The 27,550-nt window shown below is 58.1% G+C and overlaps 11 protein-coding genes across 11 annotated transcripts; 5 read left to right on the forward strand and 6 right to left on the reverse strand.

Annotated features, from left to right (window-relative positions):
* Positions 1-244: 244 nt before the first annotated feature.
* Positions 245-695, forward strand: DICSQDRAFT_57108 (4'-phosphopantetheinyl transferase; the record flags this gene model as incomplete). The annotated part of the gene is made up of 2 exons (XM_007364215.1): positions 245-420; positions 482-695. 2 exons carry the CDS (start codon positions 245-247, stop codon positions 693-695), a joined length of 390 nt encoding a protein of 129 aa, XP_007364277.1.
* A 264-nt stretch (positions 696-959) lies between these two features.
* On the reverse strand, positions 960-2,550 carry DICSQDRAFT_145919 (protease; the record flags this gene model as incomplete). The annotated part of the gene is made up of 6 exons (XM_007364216.1): positions 960-1,029; positions 1,084-1,185; positions 1,248-1,660; positions 1,719-1,849; positions 1,932-2,320; positions 2,378-2,550. The coding sequence occupies 6 exons, from the start codon at positions 2,548-2,550 to the stop codon at positions 960-962; spliced, it is 1,278 nt and encodes a 425-aa protein (XP_007364278.1).
* Positions 2,551-3,580: 1,030 nt separating this feature from the next.
* On the reverse strand, positions 3,581-4,255 carry DICSQDRAFT_56434 (RNA-binding domain-containing protein; the record flags this gene model as incomplete). Its single annotated transcript, XM_007364217.1, has 4 exons — positions 3,581-3,715; positions 3,770-3,857; positions 3,918-4,024; positions 4,079-4,255. Coding segments are annotated over 4 exons (507 nt in total), but the record flags the coding sequence as incomplete, so codon positions are not given.
* Positions 4,256-4,910: 655 nt separating this feature from the next.
* DICSQDRAFT_168604 (uncharacterized protein) lies at positions 4,911-6,447 on the forward strand (the record flags this gene model as incomplete). The annotated part of the gene is made up of 6 exons (XM_007364218.1): positions 4,911-4,993; positions 5,055-5,227; positions 5,292-5,457; positions 5,515-5,897; positions 5,956-6,225; positions 6,284-6,447. The coding sequence occupies 6 exons, from the start codon at positions 4,911-4,913 to the stop codon at positions 6,445-6,447; spliced, it is 1,239 nt and encodes a 412-aa protein (XP_007364280.1).
* Positions 6,448-6,796: 349 nt separating this feature from the next.
* Positions 6,797-8,293, forward strand: DICSQDRAFT_168605 (uncharacterized protein; the record flags this gene model as incomplete). Its single annotated transcript, XM_007364219.1, has 6 exons — positions 6,797-6,849; positions 6,910-7,079; positions 7,142-7,301; positions 7,369-7,748; positions 7,825-8,097; positions 8,175-8,293. The coding sequence occupies 6 exons, from the start codon at positions 6,797-6,799 to the stop codon at positions 8,291-8,293; spliced, it is 1,155 nt and encodes a 384-aa protein (XP_007364281.1).
* Positions 8,294-9,125: 832 nt separating this feature from the next.
* Positions 9,126-11,280, reverse strand: DICSQDRAFT_103313 (acyl-CoA dehydrogenase NM domain-like protein). The gene is made up of 11 exons (XM_007364220.1): positions 11,196-11,280; positions 11,062-11,124; positions 10,821-11,006; positions 10,681-10,768; positions 10,515-10,616; positions 10,378-10,456; positions 10,044-10,316; positions 9,870-9,991; positions 9,682-9,812; positions 9,498-9,626; positions 9,126-9,437 (listed from the first exon to the last, which is right to left on the reverse strand). The coding sequence occupies exons 1-11, from the start codon at positions 11,244-11,246 to the stop codon at positions 9,300-9,302; spliced, it is 1,362 nt and encodes a 453-aa protein (XP_007364282.1). The 5' UTR covers positions 11,247-11,280; the 3' UTR covers positions 9,126-9,299.
* Positions 11,281-12,305: 1,025 nt separating this feature from the next.
* Positions 12,306-16,142, reverse strand: DICSQDRAFT_168607 (uncharacterized protein; the record flags this gene model as incomplete). The annotated part of the gene is made up of 5 exons (XM_007364221.1): positions 12,306-14,423; positions 14,489-14,648; positions 14,723-14,964; positions 15,018-15,591; positions 15,652-16,142. 5 exons carry the CDS (start codon positions 16,140-16,142, stop codon positions 12,306-12,308), a joined length of 3,585 nt encoding a protein of 1,194 aa, XP_007364283.1.
* Positions 16,143-17,483: 1,341 nt separating this feature from the next.
* Positions 17,484-19,484, reverse strand: DICSQDRAFT_103317 (uncharacterized protein). The gene is made up of 2 exons (XM_007364222.1): positions 18,225-19,484; positions 17,484-18,018 (listed from the first exon to the last, which is right to left on the reverse strand). The coding sequence occupies exon 1, from the start codon at positions 18,890-18,892 to the stop codon at positions 18,365-18,367; it is 528 nt and encodes a 175-aa protein (XP_007364284.1). The 5' UTR covers positions 18,893-19,484; the 3' UTR covers positions 17,484-18,018; positions 18,225-18,364.
* A 581-nt stretch (positions 19,485-20,065) lies between these two features.
* Positions 20,066-21,378, forward strand: DICSQDRAFT_56914 (uncharacterized protein; the record flags this gene model as incomplete). Its single annotated transcript, XM_007364223.1, has 2 exons — positions 20,066-20,806; positions 21,121-21,378. The coding sequence occupies 2 exons, from the start codon at positions 20,066-20,068 to the stop codon at positions 21,376-21,378; spliced, it is 999 nt and encodes a 332-aa protein (XP_007364285.1).
* A 1,175-nt stretch (positions 21,379-22,553) lies between these two features.
* Positions 22,554-23,738, forward strand: DICSQDRAFT_154166 (uncharacterized protein). The gene has a single exon (XM_007364224.1). The coding sequence runs from the start codon at positions 22,835-22,837 to the stop codon at positions 23,243-23,245; it is 411 nt and encodes a 136-aa protein (XP_007364286.1). The 5' UTR covers positions 22,554-22,834; the 3' UTR covers positions 23,246-23,738.
* A 39-nt stretch (positions 23,739-23,777) lies between these two features.
* DICSQDRAFT_83701 (uncharacterized protein) lies at positions 23,778-26,166 on the reverse strand. Its single transcript, XM_007364225.1, has 6 exons — positions 25,989-26,166; positions 25,761-25,930; positions 25,552-25,711; positions 25,120-25,496; positions 24,790-25,062; positions 23,778-24,685 (listed from the first exon to the last, which is right to left on the reverse strand). The coding sequence occupies exons 1-6, from the start codon at positions 26,060-26,062 to the stop codon at positions 24,543-24,545; spliced, it is 1,197 nt and encodes a 398-aa protein (XP_007364287.1). The 5' UTR covers positions 26,063-26,166; the 3' UTR covers positions 23,778-24,542.
* Between the last annotated feature and the right edge of the window lie 1,384 nt (positions 26,167-27,550).

A 27,550-nucleotide genomic window follows, 5' to 3' on the forward strand; every position in this document is an offset into this window, starting at 1 on the left:
AGCCGCTTTTAACAAACAAAATATCCTTCTTGAATAGGTGTCCAAATTTTTACTTTCGATCAAAGCTTTTGGAGGGTCCGGGTCCAGGCAGTAGTCGAGGTGAGGAGCCAAGTCGGTAGAAGATCACAGATCCCGATCTCTGATTGGTCATGAGCGCCGGATGTTCAGTAGAACGAGGCGCCGAATCTGTGTAGTCGACCGCTGGCCCACCAACCGCCGTGCAGAGGCTTCGAGTTGCCACCGGATGGGCATCCTTGGAATTGGCGTCGATATCCTCCATGTGCCTCGCATAGCTCGCCTCATAGATGGCAAGACAGCCAGTCGGTTTGCACGCCGGGTTTTGAGCGAGAAGGAACTTCTAGCTTGGAATGCCATCCCGCTGGCTGATCACGCCAGACGAGCGAGGTACCTTGCCGTGCGGTATGTCAACCCACGCGTCTTCAACTATTGGGCTTTGTGCTCATCCCAGCTTTGATTGTAGCTGGAGCATCAAGGAAGCTGCCTACAAGGCAGTCTTCCCTCTGCGGCCCACATGGAAGAACTTCACATACCACTCTCTGTCCGCAGACGGCCAGCGGAAACCTTGGCTGGAGTACCACTCAGATGCGCCTGGGCGTGATCTGGGGAAGATACACGCGTCTGTCAGCCACGATGGCGACTATGTATTCACAACAGTCCTAGCCGAAGCCCCTTAGACGGTCATCTACGAAGGCAGCTGCGGGCCTATAGACAAAAAACAACCGTACTCTGCGGCAGGATCTACATCGTCTATGTGGACGTCATTAGCAAAGTGCGTTGAGAAACAGAGTTCGATATCCAGTTAGACTTCCGTCCAGTTCTCAGCAGCGTAGGGCAAGGTATACTCGAGCACATTGTGAAAGTACAAGCAGAGTATCGCATTCAGGTCAGTAAGGAATGTATCTGGCGCGGAATGTCCCATCAAGGGATATGTACGAGAATCACTTCAAAGTGGCAAAGCCAACTGCATTCTGCGAGACGGAAAACGCGGTATAGACATTCTTCATGAAGCTGTTGGTGGTATTCAGCGAATCATGTCTGATGAAAGAGAAGAAAGCGACATGCCTGTCCCCAAGCAGCCAGACCCCGCTCCCGAGGCCGAAGTCCATGCCGGACAGCGCTCCGACGCAGTCTCCAGATCCGGACACCGTCTCGCCAAGGTTGAAGCTTTTGCCTTGTCGTCAGCCCTTCTCCCACATAAGGACTCATACTAGCGATCTGGTACTCACTTGGTCTCGCTCACAGTCCACGACTTCCCGCCCCAGCTGAACGCCAGCGCCGGAGGTGAATCGCATGGGTACGAGTACAGCCCATCCCCCTCATTGTACACCTTCGACCCCTTCACCGCATCGTACACCGTCTTCACGTCCGCCGGGGGCCCGTACATGATCGTCGTGCCCGAGTCGATGATCGTCTCGAACTCCGGGATATCGCTGACCGTCTTGCCGTCGACGTGCACGCTCGCGCCGCCGATCTCCCAGTAGCCGATGTCGGATGAGACGTTGTGGTACTCGATCGAGCCAGAGTAGTGCGCCGTGTTCGTGCCGCCGACGTAGAGCTCCGAGCCGTTCGTGGCGAGCTTGAATGCGAACACGTGCTGCGTGACGGACTTGTTCGCGATGGCCGTGAAGAAGAAGGGGTTCTGTGGCGACGACAAGCGTCAGCTTGCGCAGACGCGAACGCTGGCGCTGCAGACAGACCTGTCCCAGATTGGAGATAGCGGGGAAGGCGAGCCCCAGGATCCCGTCCGTACTCCCTTCGGATAGCTCAGAAGACTCCTCGGTGACGGCAGAGAAGTATTGTGTGGTCGCCTTGACGCCCCCAACCACAACTATCCATGCACGGCGTGCCGAACCCCAAGATGAGCGCACAACACGGTGATAACGCGCAACCTTGGTAAACGCAGCACGCACCGGTGTCGGTATAGACGGGCCCACTCGCCCCCGATCCATCCGCGTACGTGATTGTGAAAGTCCCGTTCTTCTTCGCGCCGGTCGACGACTTCCCCTGGTCATATTTTCCGTGCTGCGCGCCGCACGACATGCACGAAGATGCGGGGATCCAGAGGTCGGACGAGCCCGTGTCGAAATCGACAAAGAACGAGACGGGCGGGGTGCCGATCGTGATGTGCCCACCCCACTCCTCGTCGTCGTTGAGGTCCGTCAGGGGCACCTTCTGCCGCTTCTCGTGTTCGAGGGCGGCGAGGCGCGCGGGGAGCGCGGCGAGTGGGGGGATGACGGACACCTGAGGAGGGAGCTGGCCGGTGTTCCGCTGGAGGTTGAGCAGGTTATTACGGTACTTGCTATTCGGAGAGATGAGCTTGGCCTAGCGCTTGGGACAGAAGTGGGGTAATACGCACTTGGCAATCTTGACGCCGTGCTTCACTGTCCCGACGTAGTCGAAAGTGCCGTCCGCCTTGGTGAGGGAGTTGCGCTTCTGGAAGGGGATGGCTACTCCGGCATGCTCGTGCGCAGTAATTGCAGTAGACAGCAAGGCCAGCGCGAGAGTCACCAAGGAAGCCTTGCAGAACATGACTGAGCTCGAAGGGGGATGTCAGTAGGGTAGACCAGCAGACGAGAGGAGGGAATGGAGCTCCTTCTGCCCCCGCAGGATCGCGTCCTTATAACGCCATAGGACTGCCGCGCGCAGGGTAGATGAGGTGCTTCTCATGATTGGAACCGTTGGCTACTCCGAGACAGCGACGTCTCAGCGTCTAGCGGGCGCGTTTGCGGTCGCTCCGTGCCATTAAGCGAGAACAATATTATGGTTCATTAGAGCCGCGGTGTGGCCACCATGCCTACGGACACGTAGCACGAGTCCTCCCAGAAGGTGGTGGTGTCCGTCCACCGTGTGTCTGCGAAGACCCTCATAGGATTGAGCATCTAGCGAAACGAACGATGGCCAACGTCGCATAGCGCCCAGAATGGCAGAGACAGTCGCATGGTAGGATGGTGCTAAAGGAGAGACTGAAGCTGCTATATCAGGCCTCAATGAACGAACAGCGGCGGTGAAACGTGCACTCAACCGTCGATAAAGCCCTTAATCGCGCTAGCATCGTGGACGCTAGCGACGCATCTGCCAATCACTACTCGAACTGGTCCAGCATCGACATGATGGACCCCAAGGAATAAGCCTCCACTGAGGACTAAAGCGACATAGGGTGACTCACCTCACGAGCAGGCGACTTTGTGCTCCCACATTAGAAACCGGGACACCACCCCCACCGATGCACAGTCGGCCAGAGACCCGATCCAGGGAACAACAACCCCCAATAATACCAGGGACATTGACCGACGCAACCGAAGCCAAGGCAGCGACCAATCGACAGGCAACATTGCACAAGACGCACGGAGAGGGGATGATGTTCACGCGCGCATGAAGAGCGCAAACATGGGAGGCGTGAAATATGAGGACGTACGGCCCAACGCTACAGTCATAGATAGAGAGTACAGAGCAAGCGAGAGATTAAAACGTCCGTTTGTATAATTAGTAGCCCCTACCACGACCCCTACGGTTACAATGCACGTGAGAATAGGCATACAAGCCGTAGCGTGATGCAAACTCACCTGCCACGCGCACGGTAGGGAGTGTATCCAGGTGAGCCTCCCCTGTACCCTCCCCGATATCCACCACGGTATCCGCCACGCCCTCGCCCACGGGCATTGAAGCCAGGAATGTTTGTCCTTTTTGGTGTCACCTGTATACGCAGGGGTGTGAGTGGTTGACAGATATCCGCTGGAACTCAACTGACCTTGATGAGGCGCCCTCGGAAGAGGGAGTTGTCCATGGCGAGAGCAGCGTCTATGAACTCTGGCTCCGCAAACTCGACATACGCATACCTGGAACACCAAAAAGACGTTGAACGACAGCAAGACTGAAGTAGAAAAGCGCAAACGTACCCCTTGGGGTGTCCCGTAAACTTGTCACACAAAATGGTGACACGGTTGATGGTTCCACAGGCTTGGAAGTGTTGCTGGATCTCCTCCGGTGTCGCGGAGTAATCGACCTATTCGCATTGTTCAGCCATAGCCAAAGGCCAAACAAGAGACCTTGAACGCACGTTTCCTACGTATATACTCCTTGCATCTGCGGCAGCCTTGTCCTCCTCGGTCTCCATAGGCACTTGCTCGCCTCCCTGGGCACCTTGCTCGGCCTTTTCTGCGGCTGCTTGGAGTTCGCGAAGCTTGTTGGCCTCGCGCTCCATCTCCTCCACGCGTTGCTTCATTAAGAGGATTTCCTAGCGGACGAATGTGGAAAGCGAGTCGGTACGGATGCGCATGCAGAGGACGCAACTAACGTACCGAGTCCTCCTCCTCGCCATTGTCAATGAGTGTGTCGCCGCCCGAGGCGGAACGCGTAGGGTCCGTGGCAGTTACTTCGGTCATAGCAGAAAGGCCAACGGGAAGGAATAGGAGGGAGAGGGCGAGTAGAGACGGGGAGAGGTGCTGGAGGGCACTGACGGTAGAGGCAAGCTGCGTTACTCACAACCTCCAAACTTCCAGGCGCCCTATCTGTGACTCCGCGTGCCAGATATGTCACACCTGTAGCCCGTGAGGATCGCGCCAGGAACGCCCGTGCCACAGACGCGTTTTCGCTGGTCGATTGACAATGTCTTTCCTTGTCTCCTTCACCGACTCCCGACATCAAAACATCGCACATTCAAAAATGAGCTTATATACCTACTGTGATATGTTACACTTGGATAACATAGGAACAACAAAGACCGCTTTGGAGATGCCAACCTGCCGCAATGCGCCATAGACGCATCGACGCATTGGCCCATTGTGGCCCTCAAATGGAGCAAGCTACTGCAGGATCCTACTCACCCATTTGTATCCCTCCCTCGCACATCCTTGCTCTCTTACACCACTCGATCAAACCTGATACCTGAGATGCCTACGGTCAACGCCGTGCCTTCGATCCCACCTCAGAATGACTTGCGGCAACAAGCCACCCACACCCAAGCCAAGATCAAGTAAGCTATTCCATATTCAACCACCGTCAATATATCTGACTGCGTATGTATGGCCTCATAGTGTTGCTGCAGCTCAGAAGCTCATACAAAACGAGCAATACAATGAATCATTTCTACTCCTTCGCGACGCACTTCAAGACCCAGACAGTATCGATGACGTGAGGACAATGGCACTCATCCACTTCCCTGATCTCTATATGAAGATGGCGTTGCTCGAGGACGTCGAGCTTGCGGGTACTCCTCTCATGTTTCTTGCAGTCTAGTGCTGGGGTTGACGTTCACCGATGGAACCACACAGCGCGCACCTACGCCAGCGAGGACGTTAGTCCTGACCGGCTCCCGGAAGACTTGGACTATAGAATGGGAAACCAAATATGGGGCAAGCCAAAAGCCCGCCGCTGGATGCGAACCTGGCAAGCCATGATCCAAGTGGCTGTCATGATGGGCGACTACGGGCGAGCTATGTAAGCCCATGCAGTAAATCCATGATGGCTTGAAGCTAACCACACCAACGTCATCAGAGCCCTCACCACTGAGATCCTCCGCATCAATCCCAGCGACAACATGGGCATGCGCTACACCTTCGGCTCCATACTCCTGCTCTCCGGGCGGATAGAAGATGCCTTGTCCTTCTCCCTCGCCTGGATCAATGCCAAGAATGGGACGCCTCTGCGTGGAGGATGTGCCTTCGAAAGGCCGACGGGTGCGCCCTTGTCTCAGGACGTGCTTGCTTTCCATCGCGTGAAGTGTCCGTGGGTGGTTGCATCCGAGCATTTCCTCACAGCCGCTCTCGCCGCGTTCCGGTTATGGGGAGACTGCGGGCTCGCGAGGCAATGTCTGAGCATGGGAGCCCATACGTGTCCTATCGTCATGAGGAGAATTCTGGGAGGCTCGGCAAAGCCCCGTGAGTCGGATCTCGTCGACGCAATACCTTGCTAACGCTGACGCCTTCGTTTTTGCAGACGGACCATGGATAGGGCCTAGTGATGCCGGACCGGAAGCGGCGCGGGACTACCTCTGGCTAGCTCAGGATTTCTGGACCACCCCCAACGTGTTGGCTTGGGCTACTTCTGACAAGGAGGTCAAGGACATGCTTTTGCAGCGGTGTTCGCGAGAAGGCTGCCACAACCGCGAGACGTCCATCTTCGGGTTCAAGCATTGCGGAAACTGCCACAACAAGATCTATTGCGGACACGAGTGCCAGAAGGCTGATTGGCCGCTCCACAAGCCGAGTAAGCACACTCCACGTACTCGCCTGCTCTCGGTTTGCTCGAACTGACAGACGCATAGGCTGTCGTTTTGTGTATCGCCGCTACCGGGGCCTGGAGAAGAAGCGCGTCGTCCCTATGAACAAGTTGGTCTCTCGGGTCGAAGACGCCTTGATTGATTGTCCGCACAACATCGAATTCCGCTTGCGGAGCATCTATACGTCCAGTGACGAGGACAGTGATTAAGCCCACGATGCCATTCGTACGTAGCGATTGTAGCGACGACCTATCTCAGCCAAAACAGCGGAGCTATGTACATTATTATGTCAGTGTCTCTATCTTGTAGTGCTCGGATCCACAGTTCCGCGTTTATTGAGGCTCGTATGCATATGCAATATATTGTTTTCGTCATCGATTTCAGACAAGCCTCCGTGACGAGTGACCTTCACGCGATCACATGCTCGGAATGAGTCGCGTCGCGTCGCGCAAGTACTGAGTCGAAGAGAACGCTGTTGTTCAACCAAGATCCGCCACTTCCCCCCTGTACGCCTCATCAGTATTGCATTATCTCTGCTAGAACCCCGAAGCCATCGTGATGTGGGAAGTCGAACGTGCAGATCCGGTAACTGCCAGACGCGCGGCGAACGAGTACGTTGTTTGTTCGACCCATTCGCTAGTAAACTTGCGTGTGGCTCATGCACGCCGTAGCCTCAAAACGGCGAAGCAGCATCTTCGTCAAGGTCAAAACGAGCAGGCTGTCGAGTGCTTCGTCAAGGCCTTGGACGACTACGATAATGTGGATTTGGTCGCCGAGCAAGCAAGGAAGTTTCCCGACAGCCACCTGGCGATGAGGCTCCTCGAGCTCACGGCGACCAAAGGTGACGCGCCGGGTAGGCGTTCAATGTGGATATATGCTGATATAGTGCCATTTTTACTCCAGCGCGAGAGTATTTGAAGAGAGACCTGGGCCAAGACTGCTTCGAGGAAACCTTTTATGCTTATGGAGGGTTCTGGGGCGTCTTGGACACCCGTCCGTACATGCGCACCCTACACGCAATCGCTCATGTCGCGTTCGACATGGGCGACCTGGACAAAGCTATGTACGTAAACCCTACTCATGTGTCTTCTCCCTCTACAGGCTGGCTCAACGCATCTTGGTGGATACAGAGCGACGACGGTCGAGACGCTCCGGCTGTGCCAGGGCGACAACATGGGTCAGCGCTCCTTTCTCCCACCCCTGCTTCTCCGCGCGAAGCGCTACGAAGACGCCCTCTCCTTCTGTCAAGTGTGGCTCGATCCACAATACGACGGAAAGCAGCGTCCGCTCGGGGGGTGCGCGTTCGCGGCGCCTGACCCCGAGCCCCTGTCGCAGGCCTTCGTCGACTGGCACACCGAATCATGGAGACCCACAGACCTGCTGTTGAATGCTGCGCTTGCCTCGTATCACCTATATGGAGACTGCGAACAGGCGCGGCAGTACCTGTCGTTGGGGGCGAAGGGGAACACACGGATCATGTGCGAGATATGGGTGAGGTCGAGACAGCCAAGTGAGTCTATACGAGCGTACGTCGCACTTGGGTTGGGCTCTGATCAGACCCCATTCTCTGCCAAACCATCCTACAGCCAAACCCTACAGCAGGCCCCGGACAGCGAACAGCCGCGAGGAATCTCACGACTACTTGTGGCTGATGCAGGACCTGTGGATGGAGCATGATGTCTGGGCCTGGGCTACAAGGCATCCTGACGTCAAGGAGGCGGCGCTGAAGCGATGCGGATATGCGGAGTGTTCCAACCGCGAGGAAGCGGTGTTCACTTTCAAGTGTTGTGGCGGATGCAAGGAGGAGTGGTATTGCAGCCCGGAATGTCAAAAAGCGGATTGGAGAAAGCATAAGCTAGGTGCGTCGGCTTCCCATACCCTTCCATCGCGTTAGCCTAGTGTGTTATGACTTGGCACGCTGATGTACGCTCGGTAGAATGCTTTGGTTATCGCCAAAAGCTATTGGCGAGTTCTCCGCGCGACAAGGACTTCGGCTCCGAATCGTCTGTCTCAGACGACGAGGACCCAGACTCATTGGTCAGATTTGCACACTAAAGCACTGTCAACTGCTTGCGTTCAATATACTTACGTTAGCACACATCCACCACGTAAGTATATCCTCCAGCCTCTGTTGACTTGTGGCGCTCAGTGCGAGAATTCCAAGTAGTGTCCCAGCTGATCGTCGAGGAGAAGTCGGGCACTCTGATGTCTTCGTTGCATTCTATCGAAGCTACTCATCCATCCTCGATCGACGTCTCCATTTGTGTACATACACCGCCGCTCCCATATGGCTCTAGTCTACCACAATATTGACTTGACTCCCTTCACAGACATCCTCGATCTTGTCTACATTCTCTGCCACCTTGAGGTGTACATCAACCCTGCAGTCCGGTCTGTAACGGACAGTGAAATACAAGATATGTACGTTGCATGGCTGGACCTCATGAATCTGAGCGTTCCTGTGGATTTGGCAATCTTATGGGCATGTGCACCACCTCGCGGCTCTCATTGAGTGTAGGCGTATCACTGGACAAGAATTGCAACAGACTTGTGCATTCACAACGAGACTTCGGTGTCTGGAGCATGCACCCTATATGCAAAGGACTGAAGGGAGACCGCTGGTTCCCATTAGTCATGAACGCCTTGCAGCAGAGGTTTTGCACCGCATATTACCCCTGATTAGGTTTGGAGAAGCCATATTGCGGATTGAAGTATCCATTTAGCTTGAGTTAGAGCTTGACATCGATGCCTGCCACGCTGCAAGGGTCTTGGGGCTGCAGGTCCGCGCTCTCTGAAACTGTCGATAGCGGTACCTTTCCTCGCCTACGTGTACTCGGCAGAGCGCATCGTGGAAGTGCACATTTTGATACTATGTCTTAACTACGGAGGACCTTACATTCTGAATAGCGCGATGGAACGGGAGGGACGTTGCTCAAACCAGTAGATTCTGTAAGCCAAATTCAATCCTGGTGGCAGTCAACAAGGGTAGCATGAGAACAGGCAGTAGGTAAATCCGCCTTCGAGTGTGTACAATCAATACAACCTACATAGTCTGCACATTCTACAAATGCACTTTGACCTTGTAGTGCTCCGCAGCGGCTTTCTCCTTCTTACGGATAGCCTCCTGGCGCTCGACGAGCGCTGGAGCACGCTTGAGTTCGCGCTGGCCAACTTGCTGGATGTGCACTGCGTCGGGTCCCTAGTAACACGACATGAGTGACGGTCCAGACAATTCTGATGAGCGATAAGGGTAGCTCACGTCGGCGATACGGAGCGTGCGCAGACCAGCGTACATGGCAGCAAGAGGGGTATCTTGGCTGACACCCTCCGCGCCGTACGCCTGGATGGCACGATCGATGACCTGGCACGCCATGGAAGGAACGACGAACTTGAAGGACAATTCAGTTTCCCTACTTCTCAAATCACAAACGCACAGAACTCACCTTGGCAATACCGATCTCCTTGAGGGCGCCCTTCGCCTTCGCCTTGTCGATCTGGAGGGCAGCACTGTACACCAGCAACCTCGCCGATTCGATCTCAGCGCGCGACTTCGCAATGTCGGCAATGACAGTGCCTGAGGGGGGCAGTTTAAGATGAGAGAAACTCGCGCTTTGAGAAATAGAAGACTCACCGTGCTCATACAAGTATTTGCCGAATGTCTTCTTCGCCGGGTTTGTAACGCGCTGGAGCAACAGATCCAGCGCGTACTGGGCGGCACCAATGGAGCGCATGCAGTGGTGGATACGGCCAGGTCTATACATACGGTCTTAGTGATTAGCAGACTTAGAGAAAGCGATTGTCATACCCAAGACGGCCTTGAATGATCTCGAAGCCCTTGCCCCAGCCAAGAACGAGGTTCTCGATGGGAACACGGACGTTTTCGTAGATGACCTCGCAATGGCCTTCAGGAGCGTCGTCGTAGCCGAACACACCCATGGGACGGATGACCTTCACGCCGGGAGCGTTGGCTGGGACAATGACAATGCTCTGCTGCCGGTACTTGTCCGAATTTTCCGGGTCGCTCTTGCCAAGCACGAGGTGCAGCGCACAGCGCGGGTCACCCGCCCCGCTAATATACCTAAAGTCATACCCCACTTAAATGCATGAACTAGAAGGAATGCCAGGTAGAGCGGACCTACCACTTGTGTCCGTTGATGACGATCTCGTTGCCCTCCTGGCGAATGGTGGTTCGGATGTTGGTCGCGTCCGACGAGGCCACTGGAAGCACGTTAGACATGACTAATATATATCAAGACCGTGCAAGGGATGCACGAACCAAATCGTTCAGTCATGGAGAAGGCAGAACGGATCTCTCCGTTAAGAAGAGGGACGAGCCACTTCTTCTGCTGCTCGGGTGACGCGTAACGCGCAAGCACCTCTGAATACGAAGAAAGGCGTCAGGTTGTCGTCTCCTGCACCAAATTGCTGGGCAAGCACCATACCCATATTTCCGGTATCGGGAGCAGAGCAATTGACAGACTCAGACGCGATCTGTCCACCGCGGCCTAGAAGCTCGGCCATGACACCGTACTGTTCTGTTCGTCAGCAAACTACACATTACTCGATGCTATGCAATGTGTACCTCGAGATTCGTGAGAGGGACACCAAATTCGGGGTAGTGCGCCTTGCTGAGGAAGAGATTCCAGAGTCCGAGCTTCTTCGCCTTCTCCTTGAGATCCGCGACAACGGGGATGACGGTCTTCCAGCGCGCCTCGGGGTCCGTCGGGATCTGGGCGTGTGCGACACGTATCGCGGGGTACACCTCGTCCTGACAAACAAGTATTCAGCACGCCCTGCCACAGAACAATTGACAAAAAACACACCTCCAAGAACTTGATGAGCTTCGCGAGGGTCTCCTTCGCGAACGGGGACAGCTTGTCTTCGATCTGCGCGTCCGGCCACGAAGCAAGCTCAGTTCCTTCATGCTCTCCACTCGCAACATGTCGACATCACTTACCAGAGCCCACGACGACGCCGAGGTGTACTCAACGATTGGGTGTGCCGCCATTTTGGTCAGGAAGGCAGTATGTGCGGCGGATTTGGAAGACGTGAACGTAAGAAGAGTAGTGGTGATGTACCCCGCATTGACGACCCCGCACTCGCTATACTTCAGCACGGGTCGGGTATTCCGAGTGCCGGTGGGCGTCTGATGTTCCCCAAAACAGGAATTGACCCGCTCGGCTCGACACCTAGGCACGGGGTCTACGCAGCGCCGCGGTCAGGCGGCCTTGAAGTCTCGACTGTGTGCCGCCCCAATGCCGCAGGGGTCGAGGATCACCTGAAGCTCTAGTGGCTGAAATCACTCAAAATGCCAGAGACATGTAGCTGAGTGATGTGGTTGTGCGGTCACGGACGCACCCAGCACTGTACTAAGTCAAGAATAGCATAATCAGGGTACTACCTACGTACGAGCGGAAGGGCGAGAACATACTACATTCACAGCTAACAGCGCGAGACGATATACAAATAGAAGAGAGTACACTAATGGAGCGAGTCGATCGTAGGACGTATCGTAAGTAGCATCGTGGTCGTCAAGTACCGTTACCGCTACATGGATTCGAGACGGATGAGAGAGAAAAAGAGAGGGGAGACGATGTCCATCCAACACAGCCATTAGCAACTGCGTGCCGTCAGGCGGGCCGAAGCATCATAGCGTACAAGTAGGTAAGTATACAATCGAGTAACGAAGTCATGGCGAGGAGTGAGAGAGAGCAGCATCAATGTACTTCATGTCAGATGGATAGGGGACCGGATGGGTGGGGTAGGATGAACAGATAGAACGTAAGCAAGCAAGTCGAGCGCGGGGGCCAATAACATAGATGGTAAGTCATGTTGTACAGTGGCGAGGAGCACGTGAATTGCGTCGAGACAGGGGAGACTTGAATGAGACGCTGATGGGCCCTGGAATCGCATTAGATGAGATGAGATGGAATGGGGGATAGGGGCGACCAAGCACGGCTATGATATGGATAGAGATGCTATAGCGATACGTCGAAGAACCATATATCACCTCCGACAGCAGTTCGGTAACATGACGTGCCGCAAGCCGGCGCAAGGCCACGTTCGTCTATTGCCCGCCGTTTCCCCACTGTCCGTCGGTCGTAAAGTCGCCCCCGAGCGTGAACGCGGTCTCCGGGTCGACCCCGAATGTATCGAACGAGCTCTGCCAGTTATTGTTCCAGTCGTGGTCGTTGGACGCGAACGCCGACGGGCCAGCGCCAGCGTTCCCAGCTGGGTCGTAGTTGCGAATGAAGTCCAGTCCGTGGAACGGCAGGCCCGGCGCGACGAACCCAGCAGACGGGGGCGTCGTCCCCGTCGCCCCAGTTGATCCAGCGCCTGCGCCAGGGGGCCTGGAGCCCCCAAAGCCGCCCATTCCGCCTCCGCCGCTGAACTCGCTCCCATCAAACCCACCGAGGTATGGCGGCGACGTGTCCAGGCCCGGAAGCTGGCCCGAGAAACCCCGCGAGTGCCCATGCCCAAACGCGGACGCCCCACCACCTCCACCACCCATGGAAGACGCGTTGTTCTGCTGCGAGCCCGATCCGGATGGGAAGAACTTGAGCTCGTTCCCGTCGACCACCGGGCTCGCCCACTTGTCCGTAGCAGGGCTGCCCAATCCGAAGCCGTCGTAGTCGAAGCGCTGGCCCGGGATCTGCACCGTCGGCGATTGAGCGAGGCTGAGCGGGCCAGTGGCATACGATGCGTTCGCATGCATCATGGACGGGCTCGTCTCCTTGTCGATCGCGTGCTGCGATGGGCCCGGGGGTGAGGGGTGGCTGTTGACGGACACAGGCGAGCTGTGCGAGCTCATGTTCGCAGCAAGCGTGGAGCGCCCGGGGTACGAACTTGGGAGCCCCAACGCGTTGTTTCCGTACTGGTCCTGGAATAGGTCCTCGTCATGTGGTCGTTTCCGGGACGTGGACCGGGCACGCAGCGCTGTCCATTGTGTAGGGACATGCGAAGAAGTTGCGGAAGCCGCGGGAAGCAAGGGGCGAGCATGGGAGGGGGGCGAATCGGACGTCAGTATCACATGGTACAAATTAGGCAGTAACGGCTGATCAACCCGAAGGAAGACGCGAAGCCGCAGCGAAGAGGACGGAAAGCACTCACAGTCTGGGCGGAATTGCGAGGGGGCGTGCGCGTTGCGAGGCGAGAGAGGCACGTCGCGTGACCGGTTCCTCCGAGGCTTGCCTCTGATGAGGCGTTCGGGTATAGGGCCGGAGATTGACGCAGAGGTGACGTGCGAGCGACCGTCAGGATGCATCGAAGACGACGGAGAATGAGCCGATGTCCCGGCGGCAGCAAACGAAGAAGCATCCGAAGTCGAACCCCGCGGCTGCCCGTTTGACGCGGACCTGATCGCCTCGCAGGCTTTCGCCGTCAGATCCTCGAGTAGTTCCTTGCACTTTCGGGCCCCGGGCCATTGTCCCTCCCAGGACTCCAACACGGCCAGGCAGCTGCGAGCCTCCTCGAGCGCCGCCTGAGCGGCCTGGGCCTCTGTGGTGTGCATCGCGTAGAGCAGGATGATCACCGCCGAGCTGAAGAGGTTCTGGACAAAGAATGCGAGGTGATGGCTCGGAGGGACGACGTTCTTAATGGAGGGCGCGAGGCGGACGCAGGCACGCGCAGTCGAGACCGCCTTGGCCGTCGACCTGGGAGCGAAGGGCTGCTCACCCTTGACCGGGATGAAGTTCCGATGGAGGGTGGTCAGGATCGAGTAGTAGTGGCTGCACAAGACGGCCGCCATCGACACCTGCTTCTCGGTGGACGGATTCGACTTGAAGACCGTGGGGAGGTCTTCGCACCACTTGGTGAGGCGTCGGTCAAGCGTCTCGACGGACCGCTGCAGCTCAGCCCGCTTGTCCATCTCGAGGTGGTCCTTGCACTTGTCGAGTGCGTAGACCTCGCGGAGGACTCGTCCAGCGATCCTGTAGAGCGAGATGAGCTCGATGAATCCCCGCATGAGCGAGATCTGCCCCTGGGGGAGCAGAGCGCCTGCGAAGTATTGCGGGAGTAGTTCATCGTCGAGCTCGACGGGGATCTCCACGTCGCAATCGGCATCTTCGATGGCCAGGGGTCGGCCCAGCGCCAGGGCGAGCATCCGGTCCAGGGTGTACACGCCCCACCAGATCTTACGACGCGTCTCCTTCTCGATCGGGGAGATGAGAAGCCGTCTCGGCGAACGCTGTGTGGTGCGGTTACGGCAAGTGGTGAGCACGGGTACGGTGGAGGGGGTGGATGGCTACTCACGTGAAGACCGATGTCTTGTGCTGCGCGGACGGCTTGGCCGACCAAAAGCCACGCTTGCGGTAGACAGTTGACGGAACACAGGAACGAAGACATCAGCAAGAAGCACTGAACGTGCTCGACCTGCATCGAGGCTGCACTGATGTAGTGCAAGATAAGCGCACTATATTGAGATGGGCGAGAAGTTAGTTCGCGTCTAAACGCTGCGAATAGCCCGCGGGAATTCGGGGGACATACCGTTCATGGTAAACCATGCCCATACCGGCTTCGTCAAGATTATCAGACGTCTTCAGCCGGGGATCGTCCACGAAGCGAGACGCCACCGCGAAGACGGCGCACACCAGTGCTACGAAGGGTGTATGCTCACGGACGAACTTGGTGTCGGCTGGGTGATCCATGAGGAATCTATACCGGCGCATAAACTCCGGCTTATCCAGCACGGGCATGAGGAAGTGGAAACGTGCGAAGTACGCATCGACCTGCAGGCGAATTAGCCCTCTCTCCGCAGATAGGTGCGGTACATGGCACGTACGAGCTTGTCAGCGAGGTCCCGCTCGGGATACTCGACTTCCTCCGGCCTCGGTAGAGCCCTAACCTTCCCGAAGTACACGCTTGCGGGGAAGTATAGCTTGTTCACGCTTGGCCCGGGAGCGAGCGGATCCTCCTCCATCGGCGAGACACGGTGCAGCGGGGACGTCGTCGCCTCCTTCAGTCGCTGAATCAGCGACATTGTGGACGAGTTACCAATCCAGTGCAGGTGCCCATGCTCGTCGAGGGCGAGCTGACCGAGCGCATTCGAGACGTCGTCCTCGATCTTCACGGCAAGGTCGTCGTCCGAACCGTGGCCGCTGGTGCTGCGGCTGTCGGATCGGTTGCCGATGGCCTGCCCTTCGTGGATACGGGGCAGGAACGACTGCATGACGTCGGGCACAGCTCCCGCCGTGCTCTGCGCCGCCGATGACGACGAGCCTTGCTGGCTCGACACGGCCGCGGATATCGCAGTGAGGTCGAGCCCGGTAGCCTGGCTGACCTGGTCGAGGATGGGCAAGATCTGCTGGAAGATGCCCTCCATGTGCAAGAGGCGAGCTTCGAGCTCCTGGACATAGCTGCGATCGCGTTGAGCACTCGCTCGCGCAGGGGCCAGTGGTGGGAGGATGAGGACTCACTGTCTGCTCAGCGCGGCCCTGTCCTTGGTCTGCAGCCAAGTACACTGGCTCTTCGAGCTCGCGCATTGGGAGCATGTGGGCTCCGAGCCGTCGCACTTGATCTTCTTGCGTCTAGAGGAGGGGAACGAGGCATGAGGTGAACGATCGGATCGGCGTCTGAGAATGCGATGATAGGCGGGACGGACGGGGGGACGGAACGGAGACGAGGGGAGAGACCGGAAGGCGAGGAAGGGAGGACGAGACGGGGCAGCGACGATCATGAACGTAGAAGACGGGGCACGAACGCACCTGCAGGATTCACATGCACGCCAGACGCGCCTGCGCTGAAGCTGGATGGGCTTAGTGCCGAGGTCGGGTGCGAGAGGCCCCTGGTCGTCGACCCGCTTCTTCTTGGGCGGGTGGGGGATGGTCATGGACGGGGGCGGGAGAGGCTGGGACGTGGAAAGGGGGTTGTCTGTCGGATCGGGTGTCGGATTCGAATCTGTGGTCATGGTGGGGAAAGCCAGAGAGCGTATATATGAAGTCGTATGCGAAGGACAAGAAGCCGGCGCAGGACCTCCTGCCAAATCCGAGCAGAGATCTGTGCGAGATTGTCCCTTTCCCCCGCCCCTCCACGGGCGCCAACATTATATGGGCCGGCGCCTGCCGCTGCGTCACTGCGTTCCTGGCCGTGCTTAGCGTCCATTCTCTTGTCTCAGCCCTCGCCGTCCCCGTCTGCCACAAGCTCAAAGGCTTCGCATTGCCCGCGCGCGCAATGGCCAGCCCGCCATTGCCCAGCCGGACGTCACAGACCCCGGTAAGGATACACAGCATCCACATTTCCACGCTCAGCCCGGCTGCCACACAGAATAATCGCGCTTGACAGGCCCGCGTCGGACGGCAGGCATCTGCGTACGGAGCGTTCGGAACGGACGCGCACCGCCATTGACGCACTCCATTCGTCAGAGGGCAAAGAACAGTCCACCATACGCACACATATCGCTGCCCTCCGCGTCCTCGTCGCGAACACGACCCTCCCCTGCTAGGGTTTCCCCACACTTCGCCTGCTCGCAGCTCCCCCACAGACACGCCCTCGGCCGCAACGTGCCGAGGTACAGCTGCTGAGCGCTGAGATCCCGCTCTGCCCCTTTTGCGCGCTGTCCCATCGGCCGACGTACGTATAGCCCGCGCTTTCTCATGCGTCTCGCCCGGAGACGCGTCCCACAGCTTTGCGCTGTATCTCACTCTGAAATGTGCGGGTGGGTGCGCTCCATCCCCCGCCCCACGGCTAAAGCGCACGCGCCGGGGCGCGGGTTCCCCTAAGTGTCAAGCACACACACATAAGCCTCTCCGACGACCTCATCCCAGCAACCGCCCGAACCGCGCTGGAGCGTCTTTACCCCACACTGCGACTGCACAGATCGGGCCCAAACGCGTGGCCGATCGTAATGACCTCGGATTCGGATTCTGAGCGAGATGCCTGAGATGCCCCTCCCTAATATGCGCCCCATGTCCGCAATCTGAGCCATCGATCGCCGGGCGAAGCGTCCTCGCAACTCTACCAGCTGCAAGGAAGCCGCACCTGTGTCACACGGCGTTGCGTCGTTAGCGCGGCGATCTCACCTCTCTGCCAACGAGAACCCCCCAACCTTGCGAGCAGCTTGACACGGCAGACGGGAAGCCTACGGGGGGCTTCTCAATACAACCCCGCACCTCAAAAGGACTGGCATCCTGACCCACGCCGTGGCGTACTATGCAGGGCCCAAAGCGCACGTTACGCTACCACCACCACGCCCCGCGAGGCACCTTGCGCATGTCTTGCAGCTTGATGCCCACCTCTTCGAACCGCTATTGCTCCACACACGCGTACGCAGGTTCGGCTCCGGAGTAGCGGACCCAGGGATGCGGCTCCTGTGAATATACGCCTGGCATCCGAGGATGGCAACCACGTATTCCGGACGAAGCCATCGATCGCGGAAGGCAGCTTGAATGCCCGAAAGCGCAGCCGGTGACGCCAGCACATCGTCGTCTGGTCACCGGACTCGCCTGTGTGCATCCGCAGAGACGGCGCGGGGGCGAAACAGACACCATAAGCTAGCGGGGGACTGAGAGGCCAGCCGCGGCCGTCGCGAAAGACCTTCGAAGCGGCTTAGCATTTAGAACTCTGTGTGCGCTCCTAGTTGATGCCGATCTGCTGCTTCGGGTCGCCGACGATGAGCTTCATGACTGGGATGCATTGCGTGTCTGTATGTACGGAAACGGTGGACCAACCCAACTGCACGGATGTATCTGTATCTGAATCCAAAGGTCAATCACGGCCACGGCCGCATGCGTGCTCTCTCGAAAGCCCCTCGCACTCCCACCACCCGAGACTATGCCGCGCCAGGGCTGCATCCGCACGGAAGCACGCACCGAATTGCCGAGCCCGGACGAACAAGCAGACGGAAGCGCGGAAGCACATTCGTGCCAACCATCCAACGGACGAATAGCCGGGCGAGGAACGACACAGAAACCGGGATTCCAGACGACGAACATTTGCGCCCCAAACGTCAGCGTCCGAGCTGAGAACCCAGAGAAAGAGACAGGACACGCACCCCCAGCCTCTCCAGCGGGCGCAGGACGCTCGCCTGTCCCGTCGACGTTCCTGGCCGGGCCTCCCTTCCTCCTCCTCCTCCCCGCTTCCTCGTCCGTCCTTCCTCTCCTGCCGCCTCTCCTTCTTCGCTTGGCACCCGCGCTACTTGCGCATGCCCGCCGAGATGGCCGTCATCTTATCCGGCGCGTCCCGCAGATAGAAGAGCTTCGCCCTGCGCATCCTGGGGCCCGCCCTGCCCTCGGAGCCCCTCCCGCCCGCGCGCATGAGCACCTTGATCTCCTTCACGTGCGGCGAGCACACGAAGAACTGCACCTCCACGCCCGTGCGGTTGATGACGTTGCGCAGGAGGAAGGACGTGTCCGCGCCGCGCCGGCGTATCGCGAGCAGCACCCCGGTGAACGACGTCGGGGCGTACTTCGTGGTCACCTGCAGCACCGAGCCCGGGAGGATGCGCTCGGGGTGTCGCTTCCCGAAGCGGGCGAGCAGCTGCAGTTTTTCGGGAGTCAAGAGGCGTTGGGGGAGGTGCGCCATGAGCCCCTTGCCGGCCTTTGTCGGCGCGGGGGCTGGGACGGCGGGGGGCGGCGGGATGATGGCGGCGTTAGAGTAAGGGTACGGCTGGGCGGCCGTCGACATGAGCCTTTGAGCACATCTTCGGAGGGCGTTGAGCATGGTGGAAGGGCACGGCAGGGACGGTGAAGAGAAAGGAGCAGCTCGACCGTCTGCGCCAACGAGCCCACCGCCGAAAAGGGAACGCGCCTGCCACGTGTAGTGATAGGCGCCCGGAGAATTCAGACGCGTCGACGTGAGTTCGCGAGGGGCGTCGTGGCCTGCTTCGAAACATCGCAAGGTTCAGGCCTCTCCCAGGGCCTGGTTCGTGCTCAAAGTGGCTCATCTGTTCCCTAACGTTGTGTGGCTACTTCTGATAATGCAAAGCACCGAGCGATACCATATCCGAATCGTGGCAGACGTCCGCACTTTGATCTACAGCGGGAACACAGGAAATACATGATTAGAGACATTGGCGACCGTGGGCAGCACGCGACGTCGTGTGAGGAACGATGACGTATTGGAAGAGTGGCATTAGTAGTCGATGGCCATCTGGCGGGCGCGCCCAGACTTCTGGCTCGTTTCCGACGTCGAATTGACGAGAGTGATGGCTCGTGGCCGATGTTACATTGACGTGCGCCCGATTAGTGAGGTGGGAGCGAGACGAGGCCTGTCCACAGGCACACTTGTGGACGGCTGGGAAGGCAGGATGTGGTGCTCGTTGTGATCGCGGTGATGAGGCTGAGGAGGTGCTCACATACGCGAGCCAGCACGAGGGAACGTGTCGGGGGCGGCATGTGGTGTGCGGACGCGGCGGAGGAGGATTGTGCTCGGAGGACGGAGGTGCGAGAGAGCGAGCGAGATGGATGAGGCTAGAGTCATTTGGATGGTCAGTAGGCTAGAAGCTGGAAGGGCGGAGAAATGTCACGTGTGGGTGAGATGAGGGTTCGGAGGAGGGGATCGTCGATGGTAAAAGTAGGGCTCAGATTTCATACGGGAGACCTCAGATTCATACAGTTGATCACGGAGCACGTCCCCAGACGCTGCCAGACGCTGTCCGCCGACTCGCCAGCCGCAGCAGCGCACGCAGAAGCACCCACCATCTTCTGCGCCTCACTCCGAGAGACGCGCCCGATATGCTTTCCTTGTTCTCCCACCACTCTTCTTTTCTGCTACTATATATCCCTTCCCTTTCTTCCCTTGGCCACCCTCTCGTTTCGTCGACTCTGGACGTCAATCCCTCGTCTACATAACGCCCCATCATCCGCTTCCTCTTCCCACTATCGCACGTCCGCCATGGGCCTCGCCACCCTACCCGTCGAGCTCCTCGACGCTGTCCTCGCACCGCTGACCTACAATCACGCAGCTCTTTCCGCTGTCGCCCTCAGCTGCGCCGCCCTCAACCCTAGTGCCACTCGCCTCCTCTATCGCCATCTCTCCCTCTCCGCCTACGGCCGCAACCTCTCCCTCGTCCACCTCCTCGCCGCCCGCCCCGACCTCGCCAAGCACGTCCGCACATTCTCCGCACACCTCGACGATGCCCAGCCAGCCATCCTGCCTACCTATTCCGCCCTGCAGCACGCGCTGCGCCTCATGACGAATCTCAACAGTCTCGCGCTCTACGTCGACGCTTCCGCATCCTGGATTCTCTCACCACCGCAGGCCGAGAGCGGCCAGAAGGCGAGCGGGCCCCCCAGTCCCGGGCCCGCGTTCTACCCGCGTCTCGAACATCTGACCTGTAACTTTCCGCTGGATGCGCACCTTTCCTCTTTCCTCGCCCAGGCTCCATCGCTTATCTCCCTCACCCTCTCCTCCGTCCACTCCGATGACGATGCCGGATCTGAACCAGGCCACGCCGACGCCGATGCCCCAACCCCAGCCCATCCCAAATCGCCGCCCCGGCACGCTGCCATCCCCCCTTCACACATACCCCTTCTCGAAGCGTACACGGGTCCCGCGTACCTCCTTCCCACCCTCGTCTCGCGTCCTCTCAAGGCCGTGCACCTCTTCGGCGATCTGACGCCCAGCCTTCTTGCCGTATGTGCAGCCGGCGCTCCCTTTGTGGATGAGGCGGTGGACCACCTCTCAGACCTCAGCCTGGATGCGGACACTGATCGGATCCCGAGCGCAGGCTCTCTGTCCGCCGCCGGCGCGGAAATGCAGGTAATGAGCGCGATGACCAGTGTGCCGCCCGCGCAGCTCCTCGAGGCCCTCGCGGTCGCGTTTCCGAATTTGATCTGTCTGCGCCTCATGACGACGCGCGCGCTGTGGGATCTGCCCGACATGGTGCGTGTTTACGTTGAGATTGCCATCTGACGGTCAGAGATGCTGACTTCGCCGCGCGGACGCAGGCGTTCTACACTCGCATCGCGGCGACGCTCTCCAAGATGCCGCGCCTGTCTGCGTTCGAGCTCGCGGGCATGCACTGGCAGTCCCGACCGAAGCAGTCGTCTTCCCCGGTCGAGCCGGAGGAGAAGGAGTGGATATCCCCGCCCGTCAGCCCGCGCATCGCCGCTGAGCCGGAGGAGGAGGAGGAGGAGGAGGAAGACGACGAGCTGGAGGATCGCGACTACGACTTCGACGGCGCGTTTCTGGACTGGTCGTACTGAGCCTGCCCCCCCGACGGACGCAGGGAGAGAAGGGAAGGGCGGGGTTGCGGCGGGTAGACTCGCGTCGGTGCGTCTTCGAGCGCTTAGTCACCTTGCGTCCTTGCCTCCTCTCCCGTCGTGCGGAGCTCTCCCCCCTTCTGCCTCTTCGTCTGCTCCGTCGCCTTTTGCGATCCGAACCCGTCTACACGACCGCAAGCTGACGGTGCTGCGTCGCGGATTCGAGCGAATCCCCCCTCTGTCCTCTCCCGACGCCTTTTTTGTTCGTCTCGACTTGCCCTCGGTGTGGTCGCCAAACCCCGAAAAAATTTACAGCATCGCGAGAAGCGTGCTGTACTTCGTCCGATCCCCCCTCCCTCGACTTCCCTGTGATCACGCCATCGTTCCCTGGATCGGCCGTCCTAGGCTATGCCACGCGGCCATATTTTTCGGTGCCGCTCTCTCATCCCCGAATTTTCGCGCTTAATCGCCCAAAGGCTCGTTCCTTGCCGTCCTGAAGGCGGCGTATAATTTATCGACTCGACGGCCGCCTAGGCCGCTCGGTGTCGTTCGGCTCGGTTAACGCACGATACTTCCCGCTTTACTGGTCTACCTATCCACGTTACGCCGTTAATGACGCTTATTTCTCCGATATCCCCCTCCGCCTTCGCACTGTACATATATCACAGTCCGCTCGTCCTCTCGCTCTTCTCCGTACTGACTCTTTCTGCATCCCTCTGCCCCGCGTCCTGCGTGTCTGCTGTGTCACTATCGTCTCCCGACTTTTCCCTGGTCTCTCCCTTCCCACGCCCCCTTCTCGATCGTAATAGCTCTCCGCAGCACCCGTTGTCTCCCGCCCGGGCTTCTCTTTCACGACCAGCCATGCGTGCTCCGCAATCTCTTACATAGCCAACATGATACTCTCCCGAGCTTAGTGTACTCGGTCTGCATCCCTCTCCTCTCATCTCCTCTCCGTACCCTCTCACGTCCGTTCACCCTCGCCCCCTGTCTTTAGCAGCGCAGACATTTTACTCACCGGTCCCATGCTTCCCCCCCCTCCCTTTTCACCTGTGCACCCGCGGAGCGTCCCATCACACTGTATGCCATCGCACCGTGTATCGTACCCTCGCTGCATGTACGCGTACCCTAGACAGGAAGCCTATAATATATAATCTCCTTCCCCCAACCCCGCTTCGGCCGTCAAGCTTCGAGCTTGTAGCTTGGACAAAGCGCTGCGCGCGCACGCAGACTGTAACAACCGTCCGTAGTACTCGGACCCCGCGGTGGTGAGCGAAACGTGGTGCGCAACGCAACGGTCGCTAGTAGGCCGGGCGGCAACTAGCCACTGGGGACGGGGCAAAAGGCGCTGCTCCACCAGGTCTCTTCCTCTGCGATGCGCGCGCGCGAGAACGCGCGACGAGCGCCGTGCGAGCGCTGAAGCCGCGAAGCTACAGCGGGTCGCGAGATCAACCTCGATGCTATGCAGGCACAGCGCGAAGAAGTACGTATAGACATCACGATTCATGCGCACCAGTTCGCGCGCGCGCCTAGAGCGCGGGCAAATGACCTGGACGAACATGGCAGCTGCCTGTTCCGGCCCCATACATACAGCGAGTACGAGGGTCGCTTCGCGGCAAAAGAAGGGTCCCGCGCGCAAAGTGGAACAGACTGCGCTGGCCCCTGGGGGACACGTTCGAGGTACGCTGCTCTCCCAGCTCCGACGGGCTCCAATTCGCGGGTGCTAGAACCGCTGCGAATCCGTCCTGGAGAGGGGAGGGGCCTCACCAGATCTCCGGGCGGGCGAATTGCCATATGTCGGCGGCCATACACACGCACACACGCACGCACGTACACGCAGGATAGCATTGGCATAGGCTTCGTCCGGGGATAAAGCGCGGCGAGATGACATCGCAGCCGCAACTGTGTGTGGGTGCGTGCGTGCGTGCGCGATCGCTGACTGCGCGGGTTCTCGAATCGCATGGAACCTTGCAATCGACGGGCGAGCTGAACGGCGGGAATGTGCAATGGCACTAGTCGCGCAGAGAGCAGCGCAAGGCCAACGACCGATAGCGGTTCAGGGCACGGCGAGCATTTTTCGCCGAGTCATCGACGCTCGCGCTGGGCTGTCCCAGCACCCAGCAGCTCGACCGACGAGCAAGCGGCCGGCGAGCGAGACAGGTGCCCCGGCAGCTCACTAGAGGATGCGAGATGTGATATGGGGCCACCCCAGATCCCGGAGAGATGGGCGTGGGGCAGGAAGTTCTGCTTATAGGCTAGTAGGCTGGTCGAGACACGGGCGATAGCAGAGTGCAGACCAAGACGAGCACACGCACCAAGACGAGAACGCGCGCAGGACCTACGCGCGATTGAGAACGTTCGCAGGAGCAGCAGTGAAGATGATCGAGCGATGATGCATCATAGGCCGGATATGCGCGAGGCCAGGGCCGCCGTACGCAATCGAGCTCCTTGCGCCGGGCCACAGTTGGCGGATATGGCATAGGCACATAAAGTTCGCGCAGGTACGTAACGTATGGTACGGGTCCAGCGCAGCCTGAGCCTCCGTCACCAGTCCTGCGCCGATGAGCTATCGGAACACGGGCGCTCCGTGCATCACACCCGTGCTTCCGTGCAGGGGGCCATACATAGATAGAGGTCCCTGGGACGATAGCCATCAACTCCGAAGCCGAGCCGTGGGTCCGGGGCACGGAACAGGAGACGGAGCGCGAGGTTGGTATTGATCTTTGCCTGATCCTCACGGAGAGTTGAGACACAGCCTATCGCTTGCGACTCCGACGCCTACGATGTCCACGCCGGAATCTCTTCGCATTGCCATACGCGACCACACCGTTCCGCTTGGAACTCCGTTGAGAGCAACTCGAGTTCCGAGTCGAAGCACGCCTACGAGCATGCCGATGATCAGGTCGACGATCCGCACTGGGGCATTTGGAGGCCGTATGCCGGACACAATGGACATGAGACAATGGGAGACGGGACTAGGGAGTGAATGTGGCAACGACCAGACTTCGCTTCTTCCGAGGTCCAAACTCTGACCGACTTCTGAGAGGCGTGACTCTTCCGCTCCCTAGGTTATGAAAAGAGCAATCTATATGGAGCATTCCGCAGGCATGCTTCACGAAGGTTCAAACGCCACCTCTAGAGCGCGCCGAAGCCAGGAAGGCCCACAGTTCTTAGTGAAAGGTCGTGGCGATGCCATCAGAGCTGAAGTCAGCCGAAGCGACCATAGGCGCGTCGGGGTCGACTGGGCGGGGGGGTCTGCGGCCACTTAGGAGTGCTTTCATGAAGTCCTTGTGCTGTTGATGCTCCTTGCACTCTACACGCATTCGGTGACGAAAACGGGAATGGGGTCAGCGGCACGGTATCAAGGGTCAACGGCAAGGAGCCAGGTGAGTGATAACGTTGGAGTATAGTACGTACTCTTCTTGTGCGCCGGCCAGTCTTCTTTCTGGCACGATGGGCTACAGTAGATGACTTCTTTGCAGCCGCTACAGCGCTTGAACTCGGCTGCGCGTACTTCGCGCGCGCCACACCCGGAGCGCGCACATGTCCTCAGCACATGAGACTTCACCTCTGGATCGTTGTTCGCCCAGTTCCAGATGTGTGAAGGCATCCACAGGTTCTGGGTAAGCCAGAGATAGTCGTGCGCATCCTCGGGCCCATTCAATGAACGCGGCAGGTTGTTCAGCGACTCTGCGTAGATCATGGTCAGATAAACTTCTAGTGCTATTCATGATGCGTACAACGTACTAGGCTGGTCCACTCTGGCCAAGATCTTGAGCAACACATGCGGGTTGACGGCGGCTGCACAACGCAAATACTGCCTCGCGATGTCACAATCACCCCACAGCTTGTACGACGCGAGTGCTGCTGTATACACGACGCCTGTGTGGCCATAATTCTTCACTTTCTCGAGGGCTTCGGCTGAGAGCGGCGTCTGACTGGGGGGGCGGAAGGCGCATCCACCACGAGGTGGCCAGCTGCCCCTGTACTGGGGATCGAGCCAATCTTGTGCAAAAGATAGTGCGTCCGCCGTGCGGTTAGCTTGGAGGAGCACAGAACCGAGCCAGTAGCGCTGTCCCAAGTTATCTCCTGGACACAGACGAAGCATCTCGATGATCGCGTTCCTAGAAGAGGGTGTGTGAAGTTCTGTCATCTAGATTATGTGGACCACACACTCACGCGGACTTGTTGTAGTCCTTGTTTTCGAAGGCAAGTCGCACGATGGCCTGAAGAACGCGCATATAGGGACGCGTCTCGATGAGACCCCAGAAGTGACCGACATTATCATCGTCGTCGTCAAAACAGGTGGGTCCGAGGATCTGGCGCAACTGAGCCCGACCTGAGAACTGATGAGTCGACGTTCGTACAGGCTCAAAGAACGCACGTACCCTTTGCTTCACCTTCCTCGAGCAATCTGATCCCGATGTCCATCGTGGGCATGAGGAAAGCCAGTTGCACGATGGCGTCGAGATTGTTGGGATCCTCCATCGCCTTGAAGAGATACGGCAAAGCTTGCTCTGGCTTTCTTCTGCGGCATAGATCTTCTCCTTTCTTGAGGCTACCACCAGCCGTCCGATTGTGAGCTATACTCGAGATTGAAGCCGATCTCTACTCACTTTCTGGCGGCCTCCTCTGATATCATGCCGCCTCCTACGCCCATAAAGGCTTCCATGCCCATGCGCTTGTCCATGCTGATGAGATGGTTGTGGAGGTTGCAGTAGTGATTGTCTAGTCGACAGAGTGTTGACGGCAGCTGAGGACGCGTGGGGCGGAGAGGATTTGACCACCGATATCGAGGGGCCCGCAACGCGTCGTCACTCCACCTTGTGATACCGAGTTGTGACCATCCGCGACCGTCACAAACAAGACGCTGTGATCGGAAATCATCCTCCTACAGTAGTACTAGTAGCCCGTGGGTCCAACGAGTATAGTATTTCTATTGATACTTGTAAGAGTGGAAGTTTGTACGGACAAGAAGGTAAATTGACCGTGTCGTGGCCATAGAGATGATTATGTGCGGCAGATATACAAGGTTTCTGATCTCAAACTTGAATTACGGTAAGATCAGACACTACTTATTGCTGCATCTGTCGATCGAACTCAGCTCGATGAGAGACGAGGCTGGCGGATAGACTTCAGCGGTGAATGTGTGCTAACGTAAGTATATTGACGCAAGCAGTTGAGAGTGCTTTAGTATGCATATTCGGCCAATGAGTCCGAGGATGAGTCCGAGTACCCGTCGTCTGAGACAGAACTTGACGATTCGGAGCCGAAGTCATCGTCGCGTGAAGAACCCGCCAATAGCTTTTGGCCATAAACAAAGCATTCTACCAAGCGTACATCAGCATGCCAAGTCATAACACACAAGACTAACGCGGGAGGAAGGGCATGGGAGACCGACGCACCTAGCTTATGCTTTTGCCAATCCGCTTATCGACCCTCCGGGCTGCAATTCCACTCCTCCTTGCATCCGCCACAACACTTGAAAGTGAACACCGCTTCCTCGCGGTTGGAACACTCCGCATATCCGCATCGCTTCAGTGCCGCCTCCTTGACGTCAGGATGCCTTGTGGCCCAGGCCCGGACGTCAGGCTCCTTCCACAGGTCCTGCATCAGCCACAAGTAGTCGTGAGGCTCCTCGCGGCTGTTCGGTGACCGGGGCCCGCTGTAGGGTTTGGCTGTAGGATGGTTCGGGAGAGAATGGGACACTACGTGGAATCCTCGCAGAATCCTCGCAGTGGGCGCCACAAGTCAACATAGTCTGCACGAAGCTGGCTGCAAGCGCTAAAGGGATGTGCATGGCGAAGTTCCTCTACACGGGGAATATGTCCTAGTATTAAAGACTACAGTAAAGACAACAGAGATGATACGCAACCTGGATTGTCCGTATAACGAAGCGGACTTAACGCTGCAGTCTGCCAATGAATATATGCGCAGCTCTCGGAGGTTGCTGCGCAGATGAGAGGTTGTGGTGATAAAACAATCCTCGCTCGGGGCCCTGTTCCGTAGGGCTGGTACAAAATGGCCTGCAGTGTAGCAAGATGATGGATACGGTGTGGCATACAGCGCTGTGAGAGGTCGACTCCGTTGTGTTCGCCCTCGGTCACTTGCCAACTCAGTTGCCCAAATACATATGATTTGCCACTCTGCGGATGATATATATTCCCTGGATTGCGAC

Source organism: Dichomitus squalens (assembly GCF_000275845.1).
Source record: "Dichomitus squalens LYAD-421 SS1 unplaced genomic scaffold DICSQscaffold_8, whole genome shotgun sequence".
NCBI lineage: Eukaryota > Fungi > Basidiomycota > Agaricomycetes > Polyporales > Polyporaceae > Dichomitus > Dichomitus squalens.